The sequence below is a fragment of the Phoca vitulina genome, unplaced genomic scaffold, assembly GCF_004348235.1.
Source record: "Phoca vitulina isolate PV1807 unplaced genomic scaffold, GSC_HSeal_1.0 scaffold1, whole genome shotgun sequence".
Lineage (NCBI taxonomy): Eukaryota > Metazoa > Chordata > Mammalia > Carnivora > Phocidae > Phoca > Phoca vitulina.
The window spans coordinates 11,960,589-11,977,178 of record NW_022589704.1 but is presented as its reverse complement, the minus strand read 5'-3'; the positions used below and the strand labels follow the sequence as shown (position 1 = coordinate 11,977,178).

Sequence of the window (16,590 nt, the reverse complement as noted above, 5' to 3'; positions counted from 1 at the left end):
CCATTAAAATGGCATGTTCAGAGGTTATTTTAATGGAATTAAATATTGGAAATATTAGAATTAAATTTGAAAATCCGTGAGATAAGGGTAGAAAGTAGAATGCAATGTATTATGTGTAATATGATTTCAATTTTTTTCCTAAAGAATAGTCACAGAAAGGACTAGAAAAAAACCTGTAAGAATAGGCTTAATGTTTAATTCAAGGTTGTGGAATTGTTTATCATTTTTTCTTTTATCTTTTTTTCTAAATTCTCTATAGTGAACATGTATTATTTACAGTAGAGAAAAGGAGTTATTAAGATATAAATATATAGTAGCATATTTTCATGAGTATCTTCATACTATCATCAATCTTAACTTGCTGGTCTCCTGTAAGTTCCAGGAGGGCAAGAATATCATCTGTCTATCCCATTCACAACTTATCCTCAGTGTCTGAGATGGTGCCTAGCACATCACAGTTACTCAGTAAATTTGTTTGTAGAATAAAGCCAGAGTGTAGGGTGGCTGGCCCGATTAAAGACAAAAGGCAAAGTGTAAATAGCCAGGTAATTGCCCCATGTCCAGAAGTATAGGATGGGTAGTAAAGAAAAGTCAGATCGAAAATCTGAGTACAGAGCTGGAAGGCAAAGTCTAGGATTCAAACAAGAGAAGGGAAAATAGGCTTCAGAAGACTGAAAAGGCAGCTCAACACCCATGCGAGAATGGATGAAGCGCCCTGCCTCATCCCACACGGAGACTGCAGATGCCTGCATGAGATGGACGGGCGTTGTCCATGAGCCTACCAGGGCACCTTCAATCAGCTCTGGAAACAGGGAGATTTCATAGGCCATATTCTGTGATCACAAAGTAATAATAAAGACTTAAAAAACTAAATATGAGCCAAAGGAATATACAATCCCAATAATCCTAATCACTTGGAAATTTAAATAACTCCCTGATTTAAGAGGAAATTTAAAAAAGAATTTTATGAATGAACAGTTAAGAACACTCCATATCAAATCCAGGGGCTGTGGCAAATTCTGAAGTGTTTTTTTTATAATACAACAAGAAAGTTTACAGAGTGAATAACTTAAGCCCTCAATTTAAGAAGCTACGAATGGAACAAATAAAATGTTAGAGGAAGGTAAAGATGAAAGCAAAATTTAATAAACCAAAAAGGGAAAATATGATAGAATTGATCATTGAGGAGTCTTGTCTTTGAAAAGACAAATCAAGTAGGCAAGCCTGTGGCAGGTTTGACTAAGAGAATTAGAATTAGCTGAAACAGCAGATATGAAAAAGGAAATGGAAGCATTGGTGTGGAGGAAGCTAGCTCAACTTCTGGAAGGACGTATGTTTGAGGGGAAATATCTTTTCCTGGTTTAAGAGATCACTGGGTTTCTGTGTGTGTGTTTTCATTAAAGTTTTGGACTGGTATTATTAAAGCCAGATTTTCTAAGAGCGAGAACATGGAGATTTTGTGATCCAAGGAATATTTAATATATAATTTGTTAAGTCTTTGAGTTTCTCTGATGTATTCCAACCGCTACATCACTGTTGCATCCAAAGCCATAGAGTTGATGAGCTCTTACCGAGAGAACGCTCATTTGTAGAGTCAGTTTATCCAGGACTCCTGACCCTATAACTGTGGAGGGAGGATTTCCCAGTGTAACTGACATTGTGCAGATTTTGATGAACCAGTTAATTTTACTTTAAGGGTGGTATAGGTTCACTGGATGATATATATCGAGTGATTTGAATTCTGAACGAAGGGTCACATTCCCCCCATTTCTCTCAAGTGATTTTGTGAAGTGTGATACACCGGTGGGTAAAAATATCTTAGGACTTGTTAACGAAAGACAGTGTGTACAGAATCTGCTTTTCTAGCACGTATTTTTATAGATGTTGAAAATGCTGTTGTCAAACAGTATTTTAAAAACTGTCAGGTGTGTGTGTGTGTGTTTTTCAAATGAGTTTTAAATAATTCAGTACTTACGCGGGCGGCAGAAAAATGACTTTATAAACTTGCAATGCTCTTTTGTACTGAATATACAAATAGAGTATATAAATTAAAAATGAACACTATCCGATCCATCTTTTTACTAATAACCAGTGTAGTAGTGATAAAAATTTGCTGTTACTAATGTTTTGGGGTTTTTTGGGGGGGGAAAAAAAACCCCACAGAAAATGCAGGGTTTAAGGTGATTCCTTAAAGTCATTTCGGCATAGACACTACATGTGTGCATATGGAGAATAGGTTTCTTTTTTTTTTTTTTAAGATTTTATTTATTTATTTGACAAGGGAGAGAGAGACAGCGAGAGAAGGAACACAATCAGGGGGAGTGGGAGACGGAGAAGCAGGTTTCCTGCCGAGCAGGGAGCCCGATGCGGGGCTCCATCCCAGGACCCTGGGATCATGACCTGAGCCGAAGGCAGACGCTCAACGACTGAGCCACCCAGGTGCCCCGAGAAATAGGTTTCTGAAAGCAAGCCTTGTCTAGTTTATCTAACTTGATGGTGACTCATGGCAGCCTCTCTCCCTTTGTTTCCCTCCTGTGAGCTGCTGAGTGAGGAAGTATAGAGTAGACAGGGAGGATGGTTTGCTTAGAAGAGCCCCCTCCTTCAAGAGTCTAATTGTGTGAAAAAGTAGGGGTCATAGATTATTATGAATCTTAGCCATATTTCTCATAGACTCATTACTCAAAACTTATTTTTCTCCTGATCTTCCTGTCCCCAGTTTCTTTTTCTAAGGAGTGACAAAGCCAACCTTGTTTATGTGAAAAGGCTGGATGGAATGCACAGTATTTGCCAATAAAGAATTGTGGCTTTTCTGAAGGCAGAACAATTTTCTTCATTGTCATCATTATGAGTGTTACTTGGTTTCGTTTTCTTCAGTTGAGTATTTTGTACTAGTCATAATCGTATTATTCATGTTCAGGAATTATCAAATCTCTGAGATTCTCAGAGTTAGGAATTAGATCACTTTCATGGCAAAAGATTTAAGGTGTATTTGCAGGGCTTGGGAGCCAACTGAGTCATAGCCACAGAAAATGGAGGGTTATGGTTAGATAGTAGACACAGGAATGGTGAGAACACCTGTCTTGGAATGGTAAGTTGAACGCTTTTTGCATTGTAGCAGTCATTTTAAAGATTTGATGGAAGAAACAGTAGAAATTCATTTAAAATTCATAAATTCCACTCCAGCGTCTCTGTGCGTACGCTGCCGGTGATTGCTCTCAGGCTTCTCGAGCACGCTGATTATACACTGTGACACACATCGTTTGTAATGTATTTCAAGTGCCGCAGACTGACTCGTCCCACGTATTTAGTCTGGAAGGATTCATCAGCGCTGTTGTTCCCGATACGGGTGGAGGTAGACTGCCTGCTTAATGAGAGGGGTGTTCTGCATGTGCTCCGTATTATTCCAAGATCTTCCTCAGAGGGCTTCGTCTTTAATGATGGCTCAAGTCTGGGTTTCATAAATTTTTGCATGTTAATTTCAGTTGAGTTTTCTTAAGGTCCTGCTCAGGATCAGTGGTAAAAAGAAGACTGGATGGGGAATGGGCAGCAAAAGATCTTAGAAAATAGTAAAGGAAATTAAAATCACCTGGTGAAATAGAACTTTCAGTAGATTTGAAGAAGGTGCAGACTCTTTTTTGAAAAAGATCATTGAGGAATGCAACTTAGAAATCAGAGTAGATTGTTTGATTTTTTGGGGACGTGCCTTGAGGGTCAAAACGTGACCCATAGTATCGCTAGACTTAAATCACATGAACAGTTATCTGGCTCCTAGTCATACTTTTGGAGTCTCATTGCATATTATACATCCTAGTTAAACTTTCTTAGATGTACGGTGTCTAAGGCAACGTCGAGCAGAAGGTGTATTCATCAGCGAGGGCATCCTGGGGATGGATCCATTCTTGAGACCGCCTTTCTGCACACATTTATTGACTGCCACTCCCACTTTCTCCTGGCTCTCCACTTCATAACCTTGGCCCTTGGTTTTACTTCTCTAAATCTCAGTTCATCATCTGTGAAATGGGACCAATAATAGTACCTGTCTAATGGACTTTCTGGGAGAATTAAAAAGATACCTTGGGGAAAGCCCTGAGCTCAGTGTCTGGCTCCTCGAGAGAGCTACCCCCACTTCAGTGCCCCTGAGTTGTCTTGTGTGGCTACGGGAAGAATAACTGAAGCTAGTCCGAGCATATAAAGTCTTCCAGAGCTATGTGAGTCCCGCAACCCCCTTGGAAGTATGTGCTAACAACTTACTGAATAAAATATCTATGAATTTCAAAGAGCTCCTTCATAGAAATAGCAAATAGCGTTTCTCAGTTAAAAAAGTGAGATGTTTGAATTTTTTTCTCCCATTTTGCTTGATACCTACAGTATGTCAGGCATTATATGGAATACTTTTATATGTATTTTCTCTATTAATCCTTTCAATGTCATTATTATTATCTCCTGCACATGAGGAACGGAGCTGTATCTAATATAAGGGTGTAGGTTCTGAGAATTAGTTCAGTGACATGAACGTCTGGGTTAATAATTCTTCAGTGTGGTGACATTCTTTTGACTCTGTTATTAGGATCATCAAGTCCCCCATTCCACCTGGAGTCTTAGCTTACACTGGAAATGAGATAGTGTATCACAGAATTCCCCTTCAGACTTTGAGATCTGTTGGTTCTACATTGCCTCTGTCATCTTTGGACACTTTCGTTGCGATTCTTCTAGTTATAGTTCAAAGAGGCCTGGCTCAAACTAACTTGATCAAAGGAAAGGACCTCTGTTGGCTTACATAACTAAAATTTCCAGTGCTGCAGGTCAGTGTTTTAGAGACATGAGATATGATGGAATTTGGGTGTGCAAGCAAGGGCATCAGGATTTTGTCTCTTCCTGTGTTGGCTTCTGTGTTAGTTATTTATTGCTCTGTAATAAATGCTAAGTGTAGTGACTTAAGAGAACACACTTTTTATCTCATGGTGTTTGTGGGGCAGGAGGCTGGGAATGGTTTATCTGGGTCTCTGGCTGCCCGATTTCTCACAAGACTGCAACAAAGGTGTCAGCCGGCACTAAGGTCTCATCTGAAGGCTTCACCTGGGAAGGATCAAGCTATGTGGTTGATCAAAGAACATAGTTCCTTGTGGGTTGTTGGATTAAGAGCTTTGCTGTCACCCGTCAGCCAGGGGCAACCTCAGTCCCTTGCCACTGGAATCTCTCCATAGGTTAGCTCAGAGTATGGAAGTTTCCTTCATTAAAGTCAGCAAAAAAAGTCTGCTAGTTAGGTAGAAGTTATAATCTTACGTAACACAGTAGTGGAAGTGGCATTCTGTATGCTGTTTTGGAGAAAGTCACAGGTCCCACCCATGTGCAGGAAGAGAGGATTGTAAAAGGTTTGAATACCAGGAATCAAGGATCATCAGGGCCCATCTTAGAATCTGTCTACCACAACTTCATTCTTCACATGCAGAAGCTCTCCCACATGGTGGCAGAGTTGACCACAGGCTCCTGTCTTGCATCATCTTAGGGTGAGTGGCACTTCTAGAGAAAATAGAGCAGCATATCTCCTCAGCTTCCATTTATGTACCTGGAACCTACCAGTTGGGATTCTTGGCTGAACACATTAGAAATCAGCTCCGGCACACTTAACCACAAAAGGACTAATTGGAAGGCTGTCGTTTTCTAGAATTGCTGAGAATACTGAAGCACTGGGCTGGAAACACCTGAGAGAACTAGATGGACCCTGGACACTGCTTCACTGGCTTCTCGTCACTAGATTCTCAAGATTCAATGCAAGGTGTATCTCACTGGCCAAGTAGAGGCCCCCTGCCTGTGGACGAGCTGCAAGGAAGAGAGATGAGGGGTATCTACCCACCTTGGACCTCCGTTGGAGGGGGGACTGTTTCTTTGACTGTGGTAGTGCTCTCAGATGAGCTCATATGGGTCTCACGGCTTCCACAGATGTTCAGCCTAGCAGCTTACATCGCATACACAGTCTCCTCTCCTAGGCTGTTTTCAGAACTGTGTCGCTGGTGGGACCGTGCTCCTGTACCTTCTAGGCATCCCAGCAGAGCTGCTGTGGGAGCCATCTGGGATAGCAGTGGCACGCCCAGGTCTCTGAGTCAGACAGGAGGTGGGGCATCCAGACTCAGAATTTTGATTCAGTCCAGATTTAACCACAAGTAGAGTTTGATTTTTCTGAAATTGTAGGCTAACTTTAGGATCCAGTTTTGTGTCCAGTCTTTGTGTTGGATCTACGGATCTGGGGATTACCTTAACTCTTTACTGTTGTCATCTTTGGCCGTGTATATATGACTTTCTTGGATATGTGGGTACACTTGCTGAATTACCAGGTTTTTATAAGTCCGAAGAACTTGTAGATCTTTTGAAGTCAGCTCACATGCTTCCTTGCATGAATTTCCGAAGTTATACTTACTCTCTTGCAGCATTACAGCAGACTATATTACGACCAACTTACCAAGAAGGGAAACAGATGTCACTTCTATGGGGTAATTTGCAGGGTAGAGAGTGTTGCCGATACTCAAAATGTTTTTCTTATTGGCCTGTTATGGCAGCTGTACTCTCACCATTAGAATTTGAACTTTGGCTTAAGATCAGGAGACCTCAACACATTAACATCGCCTAGGGAATTAACAAAACCAGAAAATAACCAAACAAAATGACGTCAGGGTCCTACTTCTAGAGCAGTTTTGAAGAATTTCTGAGGGTGGAGTCCAAGGAGCTGTAACTTCTAAAACCTCTTTAAGAGATTCTCATGTCCAGCCAAGGCTGAGAAACAGTGGATCTAGACTCCCTGCTGGCGAGGGCAGCCCATCTACTTGTGTTACGGTGGCTAGAAAGAACGTGTAAAAGTCATTTCCATGGTTCACAGTTGAGATCATTCCCTGCCGCCCTTTCTTCCTTGTGTGTCCCTGTGATGACCCCTGTTAGTCGAGGTCACTTATGCCAGTCTCTTCCTGCAGTCTGAGAGCCCTGCTAGCGAAGGGCCACGGGATTCTCAGGTATCCACGCTGCTTCTGCAAACCCCTCCATAAGGCTGAGCTCACAGGAACATCTATTTGCTTCATAACAGTAGCACATGTTAAAATCAGGCTATAAACAATCCAACTTCTCTTTCGTTTTATATTTACTTTCTGGAGGTGATGTGCAAATAATCATTCATGTGGTATCCAGAAATATTTTTGTCTATAGTAATAGCAGATGGCAGAGCATTTTTCACGTGCCAAGTTGCATTCACTCTACCACAGTGCAATGTGGAAGTGATCATGGCCTCTTTCAAATATTCTAACTCCCCATGTGCCTTTCAGTCGGTGGGAAGTTTTCTTGCATATCAGTTCAATATGTTGTAGATTTACTTGGAATCCTTGGAATCTGTGCATAGTGTAGTCACATGGGAAGTACTTTGGAAAGAAATATTTTTGAGGCCTAATGAATAAAGGTCATCAATTCAACAAACATTTAATAAGCATTTACTGTGTGCTAAGCCCGTGGTTTTCCACTGGGATAGGTGGCTTAGACCCCAGGAAGGAGTTTGGAAATTTGCTGGGTTGTGTTTTCTTATCATAATGATTAGTGGGGGTGCTAATCATTGGGGCATTTGGTACGGAGGGGCCAGAGGTCCTAACTGCCCTACACCGTGCGGGACAGTCCCCTACAAAAATGATCCTACGTAACTCCCCTGCCCCCACATTTGTCAAGAGAACATTTATGTAGGTGAACAAGCTGTTTATGATTATCCAAGCCTGAAACCTAATTGTGCTTTTCATATAAACACAAGATTTGTGTTCTGTTTTTTTTTGTTTTTTGTTTTTCTTGGCATGGATTTAATATACAATGACTTTTTCCAGGAAAATTGTAAATTGAATTGTAAATGTAACTTAAGGGAAAATTATACTTCGCTCTTTTTGGAATCAAAAGTTATTTTCCCTCACATAAAATCATGTCACTGATGGAACCCTGCATATGGTCTTTGAGTCACAGAAAGCCCATCTGTATCTGCCTGCATTTATTATTCTCACCTTCATGCAGATTCTGTACATCGGGGCCAGCAAAGGACCATTTTCTGTGTCTTCTGGTGGTGGTATGTGTAAAATCGTTCCTATTATTTCATTGTATCACTTGTGAAATTTTTTCCTTATATTACAGCCAGGGCATTATGTTGAGTTGAGATTGTGTTTGTGTATGTGTCTGTGTTTTAAAAAGTATGTGTTTGTTTGTAAATTCCATTTCAAGAAAACAGAGGGAGCATTACAAACTGTTGGGGCTTAAGGGGACATTGGCTGTGATAGGGTTGAGAGCCATTAGATTATGCAGCAGGGCAACAGCAGATAAATCAGCAGACAAGGAAAGGCCTGGATGCTAGGCAAATGCAGAGGATACTTTGCAGGAGCCAGAGGAGCAGCCCTACCCTGTCCTGTGGGAACGCACTGGCCAGGAGTGTGATTAGGGAGGCCGTTTTGCTAGGGCTTAGCTGGGTGAAGTGGAGGGCAAAGGGAATATTACTAACCAAGTCAAGAAGGGCGAAAGCAATGGCTCAAGCTTGGCGTGCAGTAGGGCTGGGGGCTGGCAGTAGAGAGTGGAGCCTAGGAGGCAGACAGAGGCACATGGAAGATGCAATAAGCCTCGCTTGCATTTTATTCTAGAAACACTGGGGAGCTACCAAGAGGCTTATGGATTGGGAGGAGGCTTGCTTGTTAGAGAGAATGCTTGTCACAGCGGTGAACCTGAACGGGGCTGGAGCAGGGCACGGGAGACTGAGCCAGGGAGAGGCCTGAGCTAAGGTGGTGGCCTCTGGGAGAGCCAGGGAAGGTGCACATTGGTCCTGAAGCTGTGTCAGACCCAGGATTCAGTCCCAGTCTAACTCCAGTTCTGTGTTCTCAGACACTTGCCTGGATTACCCGAGGGCCTGGGGTGTGTGTGGGATGGTGCAGAGCAGACGGAGAGACTTTTGGCACGTGATAGCTACTGAACAGTGAATATGGGAAATGAGGGGCAGGAAGGTCTAGGATGTGTCTGGTCATGTGAAGTGTCTGGCAGGGAAAGGAACACAAGCCTCCCTTCTGGAATTGCATTGACTCTTTCACGTCCGTGCCCCAATTAAGTGTGTGTGTGTTGGGGAGGGGATGGTTGCTCATTTATTTCGCGTGTAAAATAAAACTTACCTGTTGCTTTCAATTTATTTGGCACACCTTTCATTTTGTTTTGAAAATCTGAGTAACCACAACAGACTCTTAAGAAACCTAGTAATACTGCCGAACTACAGATTTCATCTGGAGTGCTATTTAAAAACACTTGCCGGTGCCAAATGGGGGAAAGCATTCTTCACGATTTACCCTAACAACAACAAAAATATTTAGATTTATCCACCACACTGATGGGAGTAATACTGTTTTTTAAATGAGGGCCTTGCCCAATTTCTGTGCCCTTTATATTTGAAAAATAATTATGTAGTCATTAAAACAGTATTATAAGAAGTTTGGAAAATAGGGGGATGTTACTCCCCTGCCACACACACACATTATCTGTTGCTGTTTTAATGTATTTCCTTTAAATCTTATTTTTAGGGGCTCCTGGGTGGCTCAGTGGGTTAAGCTTCTGCCTTCAGCTCGGGCCATGATCCCGGGGTCCTGGGATTGAGCCCTGTGTCGGGCTCCCTGCTCAACGGGAAGCCTGCTTCTCCCTCTCTCTCTGCCTATCACTCACCCTGCTTGTGCTCTCTCTCTCTGTCAAATGAATAAACTTAAAAAAAATCTTTTAAAAAGTAATCTTATTTTTTTATTTTTTTATTTTTTTTAAAGTAATCTTATTTTTTAGGTATATGTATATATGTGTATAAAGTGTTTTATGTTATATACATAAAGATATAGTGTATACAGATAGTCCAGAAATCCAATAAAGTGAGATATGAGAGCAATATTTTGAACCATCCTTCCCCTCAGTTTCTAACTTAGTACCCAGCTACCTACCGAATATGATACTAGGTGTCTTTACTTAGTTGTCTTGCAGGTATCTCTCCATAAACACATCAATACCGAGCCTTGAATTCTCTGCACCCGGTCCTCTCCTCTTCCCAGTCTCCCCCATCCCAGTAATGGGTTCCACTGTCCATCTTGTTGCACAAGCCAGCGGCCTAGATTTCTCCCCTTCCCACACCCCCCACGTGGAGTCCTTCTGCAAGTTCTCTTCTGTCTGCTGCCAGAATACACTCCGCCCCACTCACTTCTCTCCCCCTCTGCTGTGCCCACCTCCTTTCAGCTGCCATCACTCTCCGTCTGAGCTACATTAGCCTGCTCACTGGTCTGTTCCACTGGCCATTCTTGCCTCTCTAGAGTCTGCTCTCCCCGCGGACGGAATAGAGCACTTTTAAAAATTCTCCCATTTAAAATTCTTCTACGGCCTCCCACTGTACTTAGGAAACAACCTGAATTCTTCCCCATGCACGTAGGCCTATAGGATCTGGCTCTTGCCCATATTTCCAAATTCATCTCAGGCCGTAGGATGTCCTTATGCTACCTCACGATGCTCCAGTCACCTGAAAGATACCAGGTTCTTCCCAGCCTCACAGCTTTTCCCTGCAGGAACCCCCCCCCCCCGCCACCTTGGGGCATGCAAGCTCCAAATGCTATGGGTGTCACTTTCTTTTTCTTTTTAATTTTATTTATTTATTTGAGAGAGAGCGAGCGAGCACGGGCAGGGGGGACGAGCAGAGGGAGAAGGGGAAGCAGACTCCCTGATGAGCAGGGAGCCCAATGCGGGGCTCGATCCCAGGACCCTGAGATCATGACCTGAGCCGAAGGCAGATGCTTAACCGACTGAGCCACCTAGGCGTCCCATATGGATGTCACTTTAAATGTCACTTAAGGAGCCATCCCAGACCACTCTAGGAAAAGTAGACTCACTTCCTTATACTTAGCACAATTTGCAGTTAGGGAAAGAGAGAGAGAGAGAGAGAGAGAGAGAGTGTGTGTGTGTGTGTGTGTGTATGCGCACACACATGCTCCCACCAGCTTGTAGGCTCCATGAGGCAGTGACCATGTTTGTCTTATTTCTGCAGTAACCAGTCAGTAAATATTTGATGAATGAATGAATGCTACCTTCTTGAACCAGCTCATGAAATTCTCTTGCTGCCAGGCTGAGGGGCATGGAATTGAGAGCGAAGGAATGGCTAGGCATCGTCTATTCTCTTGGAGGCTCTTTTGTAGAAGAGGCTTTTTCTCCCTTTGCAATACCCTTGTTTTTCTCCAGATCGTGTTTGTCTGGGACTCAAGTAAATGTCAGTGGTCAGCTCCCAGCCCTAGGCTGGAGGTTGGTGCCATGTTTAATAAATCAACATGGATATTAGAGGTTGCATGGCCAATATTGCAATGCCTCCCTTGAAAGGGAATATAATATTGGAAAGGGGATAGTTTTTACTTCTGCAGCCCAAGGTGGCAGGAGGGGGGTGTGCCAGGGAATGTGGTAAAGAGAAAGAACATATAGACCAAGTGTCTCCCACATTGCCATTGCCAAAGACACACAGTGGCATAGTGGTTGGAGAAAGCATCCAGGACAGAAACCAGACAATTTAAGAACAGTTTATGTTGGGAAGAAGCAATCCTATCAAGGTCTTTCCTAGTGGCCTGACTGTTCAAAGTCTGAAAACTTCTTGCCACATCTTCTTGTTGTAATGCCAGTTTATTAAGACCATTTATTAAGATCCCCAAACAATGCAGAACTTCTGATCAGTGCAGTCCCTGCCTGGTATTAACTGCTTTTGCAGGAGGAAATTATGGGACATATGATATGATAGACCACTCCTAGCTGACTGCCTCCTCCCTTACCTTGTTCTCTTGCCTTGTCTAACATTGTGTCTCCATCAAGCTCTGTCCTTAATGAGGTCGTTTGCTCTGCATACACCATGAGATTATGTCTCAGAGTCATACATTTTCTGCTTTCTGAGCTATGCCTGAGATGGAAGCTTCTTCAGCTGTGGAAGGAATTTGCCATTTAGCAGAGGAGGACCTTTATAGCTTGTCACAGCTTTCAATCATAGCTTTAGCTTTTGATTCTTTAACAGTGGCACATGGGAGCAGGAACATTTTGCATAACCACTTAGCTCAGCCTTCCAAGTCGCCTCTGAAAGGAGTGAGGGAGCAGTTTATGCCGGCATGATAGGAAAGAACACTCTGTACTGGTGTTAATAATATCTGCATATAGTTTGCATAACTGAAATCCACAATCATCTTCTTTCCAGCCTTATTGAAATATATTTGACATGTAACACACAATAATATCTATAATATCTTCATCTTAGTTTTGCTTCAGAATTACTTTTCTACCATCCCTGTCCCTTACAAGTAATGTGTACCAGCATTGGTTTGATTTTAACTTTCCATTTTTTTTCTTTTAGTTTTTTTTTTTTTCCCCCCTACAAACACGAATTGAGCCCCCATTCTGTGTCCGTGCTACATCTCTGGAGGTCCAGAGAACAAAAAATAATAGCTGAAGATTTTTCAGAGTTGTAGAAAAACATGAGACCTCAGATGGAAAAAGCATGGCGAATCTCAAGGAGGGTAAATAAAATAAATCTACAACTGGAGTGACTGTGGCATAATGACAGTGTACCCAAAATAAATAGAAAATCTTAAAAGCCCAGAGAAAAGACAGATGAAGGACTGTGCAGCTTACATTTCTTAGCTGGAGCCGTTGATCCTATGCCTATCATTCGAGTAGGAAACTGAAATAAAGACCTTTTCAGACATACAGAGAATGGCAGAATTTTTTACCCTCAGACTTGAACTGGAAGAATGACTAACAGGCAGACTTTCGCAGGAAGGAAATTGAATCCAGGAGTAAGTTACGCTATTACAGAGCAGTGGTCCCTCAGACAGATTGGGCTCATTAATAACCATCTAAACAAAATGGCTGCCTCTGTCTTAGGATTTGAGGACAAACAAGATGTTTTTCCAACTGAGTGTATAAGTACTTAGACTTGGCACTGAGGTTTGGAATTCCTGTGTTTGTGATGAATGATTTTCACTTCAGGCAAGGGTCTGGAATTCAAGCCATCCATGAACATCTTAGAATTATAGGTGACATATTTTGTGCATGTGTAATTTTTCTGCAGACAGGATTCGTGGCTTTCATCAGACACTTAAAGGGGCTTAGAACCTGAGCAAGCTTAAGAACTACTGGATCAAGAAATTGTCCCCTACTGAAATGAAATTACATTGGTACCTGCCCCGAAGTTGAGAAATGATGACCTGAATTTGAATATAGGATCTCTGCAGCACTCTTGAGACCCCAGACAAATGATATTTCTTCTCCCTGTAGTCCATCTGTGCAGTGCACAACCTATGTGACTGTACATGGCCGCGATGTGTCTTACAAATCACAGTAAGGGTTTGATTATAGCTCTTAGGATTTCTGAAAGGAGTTAGTATTGAGCTATCAGAAGAAATAAAGCTTCTAAGTGACCACTTTTGGGATGTAATCCTAGGTTTAGTGCTGTTGTTTTGTTAATGGAGAGCATGTTTTGTGTAACACATTGTCCAGGTATGCGGGATGGGGAGGGTGTTGTGTTCAATCACTCTCTCTCCTGATGAGATTTGATACTAAAACAACTATTAATGGGTAACCTTGCATAACTTGTGTTTTTATAATACACTGTAATGTATGCTAGAAATGTGCATTTTATATGTAATTTTAATTCCACCTCTCCACTCCTTCAGTAATTACTTGTTGAGTGCTAGTGTCAGGCTGTTTACCGCACAAGTAAGGTCATGGGTATAGGGTTGAATATGGTGGTGCTGTCCCTGAGGATTACTTTGAATTAGGATGGAGGGTGGCAGGCCGTCACCAAATCCTCAGTCCCGGTGTAAGACCCAGTCAGGTCCAGAGAAAGCCGTGTTGCTGAGAACCTGACGCATGGGGATCAGCCCGTGGGTGTAACTCCGAACAGAGCAGCGTGCACACTTGGAGGACAGCAGTGGGCTGTCCCAGACCGCCAAACAATTAGGTTATAACTCAACCATGGGCCTCCTCGGACAGCACAAACATCAAAACGTCTGCTTTATGTGTAGAGTGATGATCATAATAAGACAATCTGCTTCTGAAGCTGTTAACGGTCTTCCTCCAAAGCCCAGGCAGGGGCCTCCTTGTGGCTCCGCAGCACCCCCAGGCAGGGATGAAGCATCCTAGCGCTGGGACGGGGGCTCCCTGTCCTGCTGGGAAGGAGACAGTCTCCAGTTCCATTTCCTCTCTCAGGACACAGGTGTCTCTTCGAGGGCCCAGGAGGTGGTTTGTCAAATGCTTAACAAAGGTATGGAGAACGTTGATATGCCTCTTAAAATGGGCCTGGATTTCCTTCTTCGTTGGGGGCATCTCCCTTTTTTTGTGTGTCATGTTGGGAAATTCTCAGTTTGAGTTGATCAGATCATAATCTCTTCTTATTTTAAAAGAAAAACACCCGTATAGAGCTTAAATGTAGGGATAAGGACAGCTAGGGTTTTGAGATGGGGCTTTTGTGAAAATTTGGAATTTGGGTGATAATGTAGTCTGGTCTCTGGCCAGCCAGCTTTCCATCCCTGGTTATTCGCAATTATATTAGGACAATTAGATTGTAACTCAAACTTCTGCAAACTCATTTAGAGAGATAAATTCATTTCACTGTATTGTACTCTAAATTGTAAATGAGGCTCAGGACTGATTGTTTAATAGGTTGGGGTTTTAAATTGAAATTTTCTCCCATGTTATTTTATGTCTATATGATTCACCATAAAGATTGGTTTAAAAAGTTTAAAAATGTTGATGCCGTTTTGTTCTTTTCAGTTAAATCGAGGTTACTATTTTTAAAAAATTGATTCTGGCTTCTTTCTATCCCTCAAACTACCACTTTCTTTGCCATTCCTAGCACTATTTGAAGAGTTTTATGTAGCCTAAAAATAGAGTAAAATAAGCACAATTTTATTTTTTTTGGAAAAGCTAAAGAAAAGCATAGTTCATGCTATTCTTCCCTGAAAAATGGGAGCCCAAGCATCTGATCCCATGTTTTTATTATCAGGTTACACATACTTTGAGGTAAATCTATGTGATGAAAGTAATAGCTCTCTTGAAGGAATGACCGTGTGCATGAAGCTTGTATGTGCATATGCATGCAAGCACACGTACTGTCACTTGCCGTGTGTGTGGACGTTTGCAAGAGCTTGTTTGAGCAACAGTGGGTTTGAATTGGCTGATGGAATGAACAGCAGTGCCTTCCTGTCCATAGAAGGCTGCCTCTCGTCTTTTCTCTAAGTGTTCCATTGTCTGTTCTTTTCCTGGAAGCCAACAGGTCTTTTTGCTAGCTCCATGACAGGGAGAATGACTCGTGGCTGTCTTGCTTGTGCTTCTCCAGGGTCTTTGCCGCAGGGAGAGGGGAAGTGTGTTGGCTCTGATTCTAGGTCTCCTGGCAGGGCGGGTGGGGGTGAGGGGGCAGAACATCAGCCCCCGAGCTCCATCACTGCCGTGGCTCCGTGTGTGCTCTGAGTTGAAGATGTAATGGGTTTAGCTTGCCTTCTGGTCCTGGGACACTCGGATCACTCATTTAACCCACATTCGAGTGTCTGTCCTGTGCCAGGCATAGCCTGAGGAGTGTGCAACACATGAGTGAAAACCGCAAAATTCACTGTACTCCTGGAGCTTACATCAGCTCCTTAATAACTTTCGGTTGCCCCCACTTCTGGAGTGAGGGTCATTTCCCCAAGCTGTGGAAGTATTCATGCACTTGACCTTTTTTGTTTTTGCCTTTAGCTCCTAATGTAGCATAACAGATGAGTAAGAAGACATCATTGCTGCCCTCAGGGAATTTGTAAGAGAGAGACGGACATGCCAGCGTGTAAATGCGTCACGACCCAGCAGGCCGAATACAGGCTATGGGAAATGCAGAGGCAATGACTGGGGGAAGGTGGAAGGAAAGAGGGACATGATCTTTGTGATAGGGGTGCCTGCCATTCAGCTCAGCCTTGTGGTCACCTGTGAGCACATGGGGGTCTGGCAGTGGGCCGAGGAGATGGGCTTAGTGGGCTATGAGGGTGGAGGGGAGGGATGAGCAAGGCCAAGTGCCCAGAGGCCACGACTGTAAGCAGACGGGTCAGAGTGTCCCCGGTTGGTGGTGACATGACATCCCCACTGTTCTAGAACAGCTGATGGCTGTGTGGGATGCACTGAGAGCAAGAGCTGGGGGCAGGGAGACGGCGAGATGATTTTCTTTCATTTATTCTTTTACTCATTCAACAAAGACTTAGCTGGGGCTTGCGTTGAATTTATAAGCTTGAGTTGCCAAGCTTAGATGCTACTTTAAGAGGAATGGAGCCAATTTAATGCCCTAACTCATCTTTCAAGCTAGAAGTTTACAGTTTTGTTTCTTTTTGCTGAGTGACCAAAAGGTACCTACGAAGACAACTTCAGGGGGATGGGTGTGGACATTCTAGTCTCTCTCCTCTGCTGGGTTTCTCCTGCTCTTTGCCTCACTCGTCAGCGGTGAATAAAAATGCAGCAATCTGCTCTACTACACAGATAGCTAGTGGGCCTCACAGTGGCTGGAAAGTTCAAGATGTAATTCAGAGAAAACTG

The 16,590-nt window shown here is 42.9% G+C and overlaps 1 protein-coding gene across 2 annotated transcripts in view; it reads left to right on the top strand.

The window, feature by feature from the left end:
* Nucleotides 1-16,590, top strand: part of RHBDD1 (rhomboid domain containing 1) — a 122,818-nt gene that overhangs the window by 47,850 nt on the left and 58,378 nt on the right. Inside the window, exons 4-5 of one of the 2 annotated variants that reach the window (XM_032401028.1) lie at nucleotides 14,245-14,299; nucleotides 15,041-15,057. The exons of the other annotated variant lie outside the window; for it this stretch is intronic. Coding sequence (XP_032256919.1) covers nucleotides 14,245-14,299; nucleotides 15,041-15,057 — 72 coding nt within the window. The remainder of the gene's footprint in view (nucleotides 1-14,244; nucleotides 14,300-15,040; nucleotides 15,058-16,590) is intronic. 2 annotated transcript variants of the gene reach the window in all.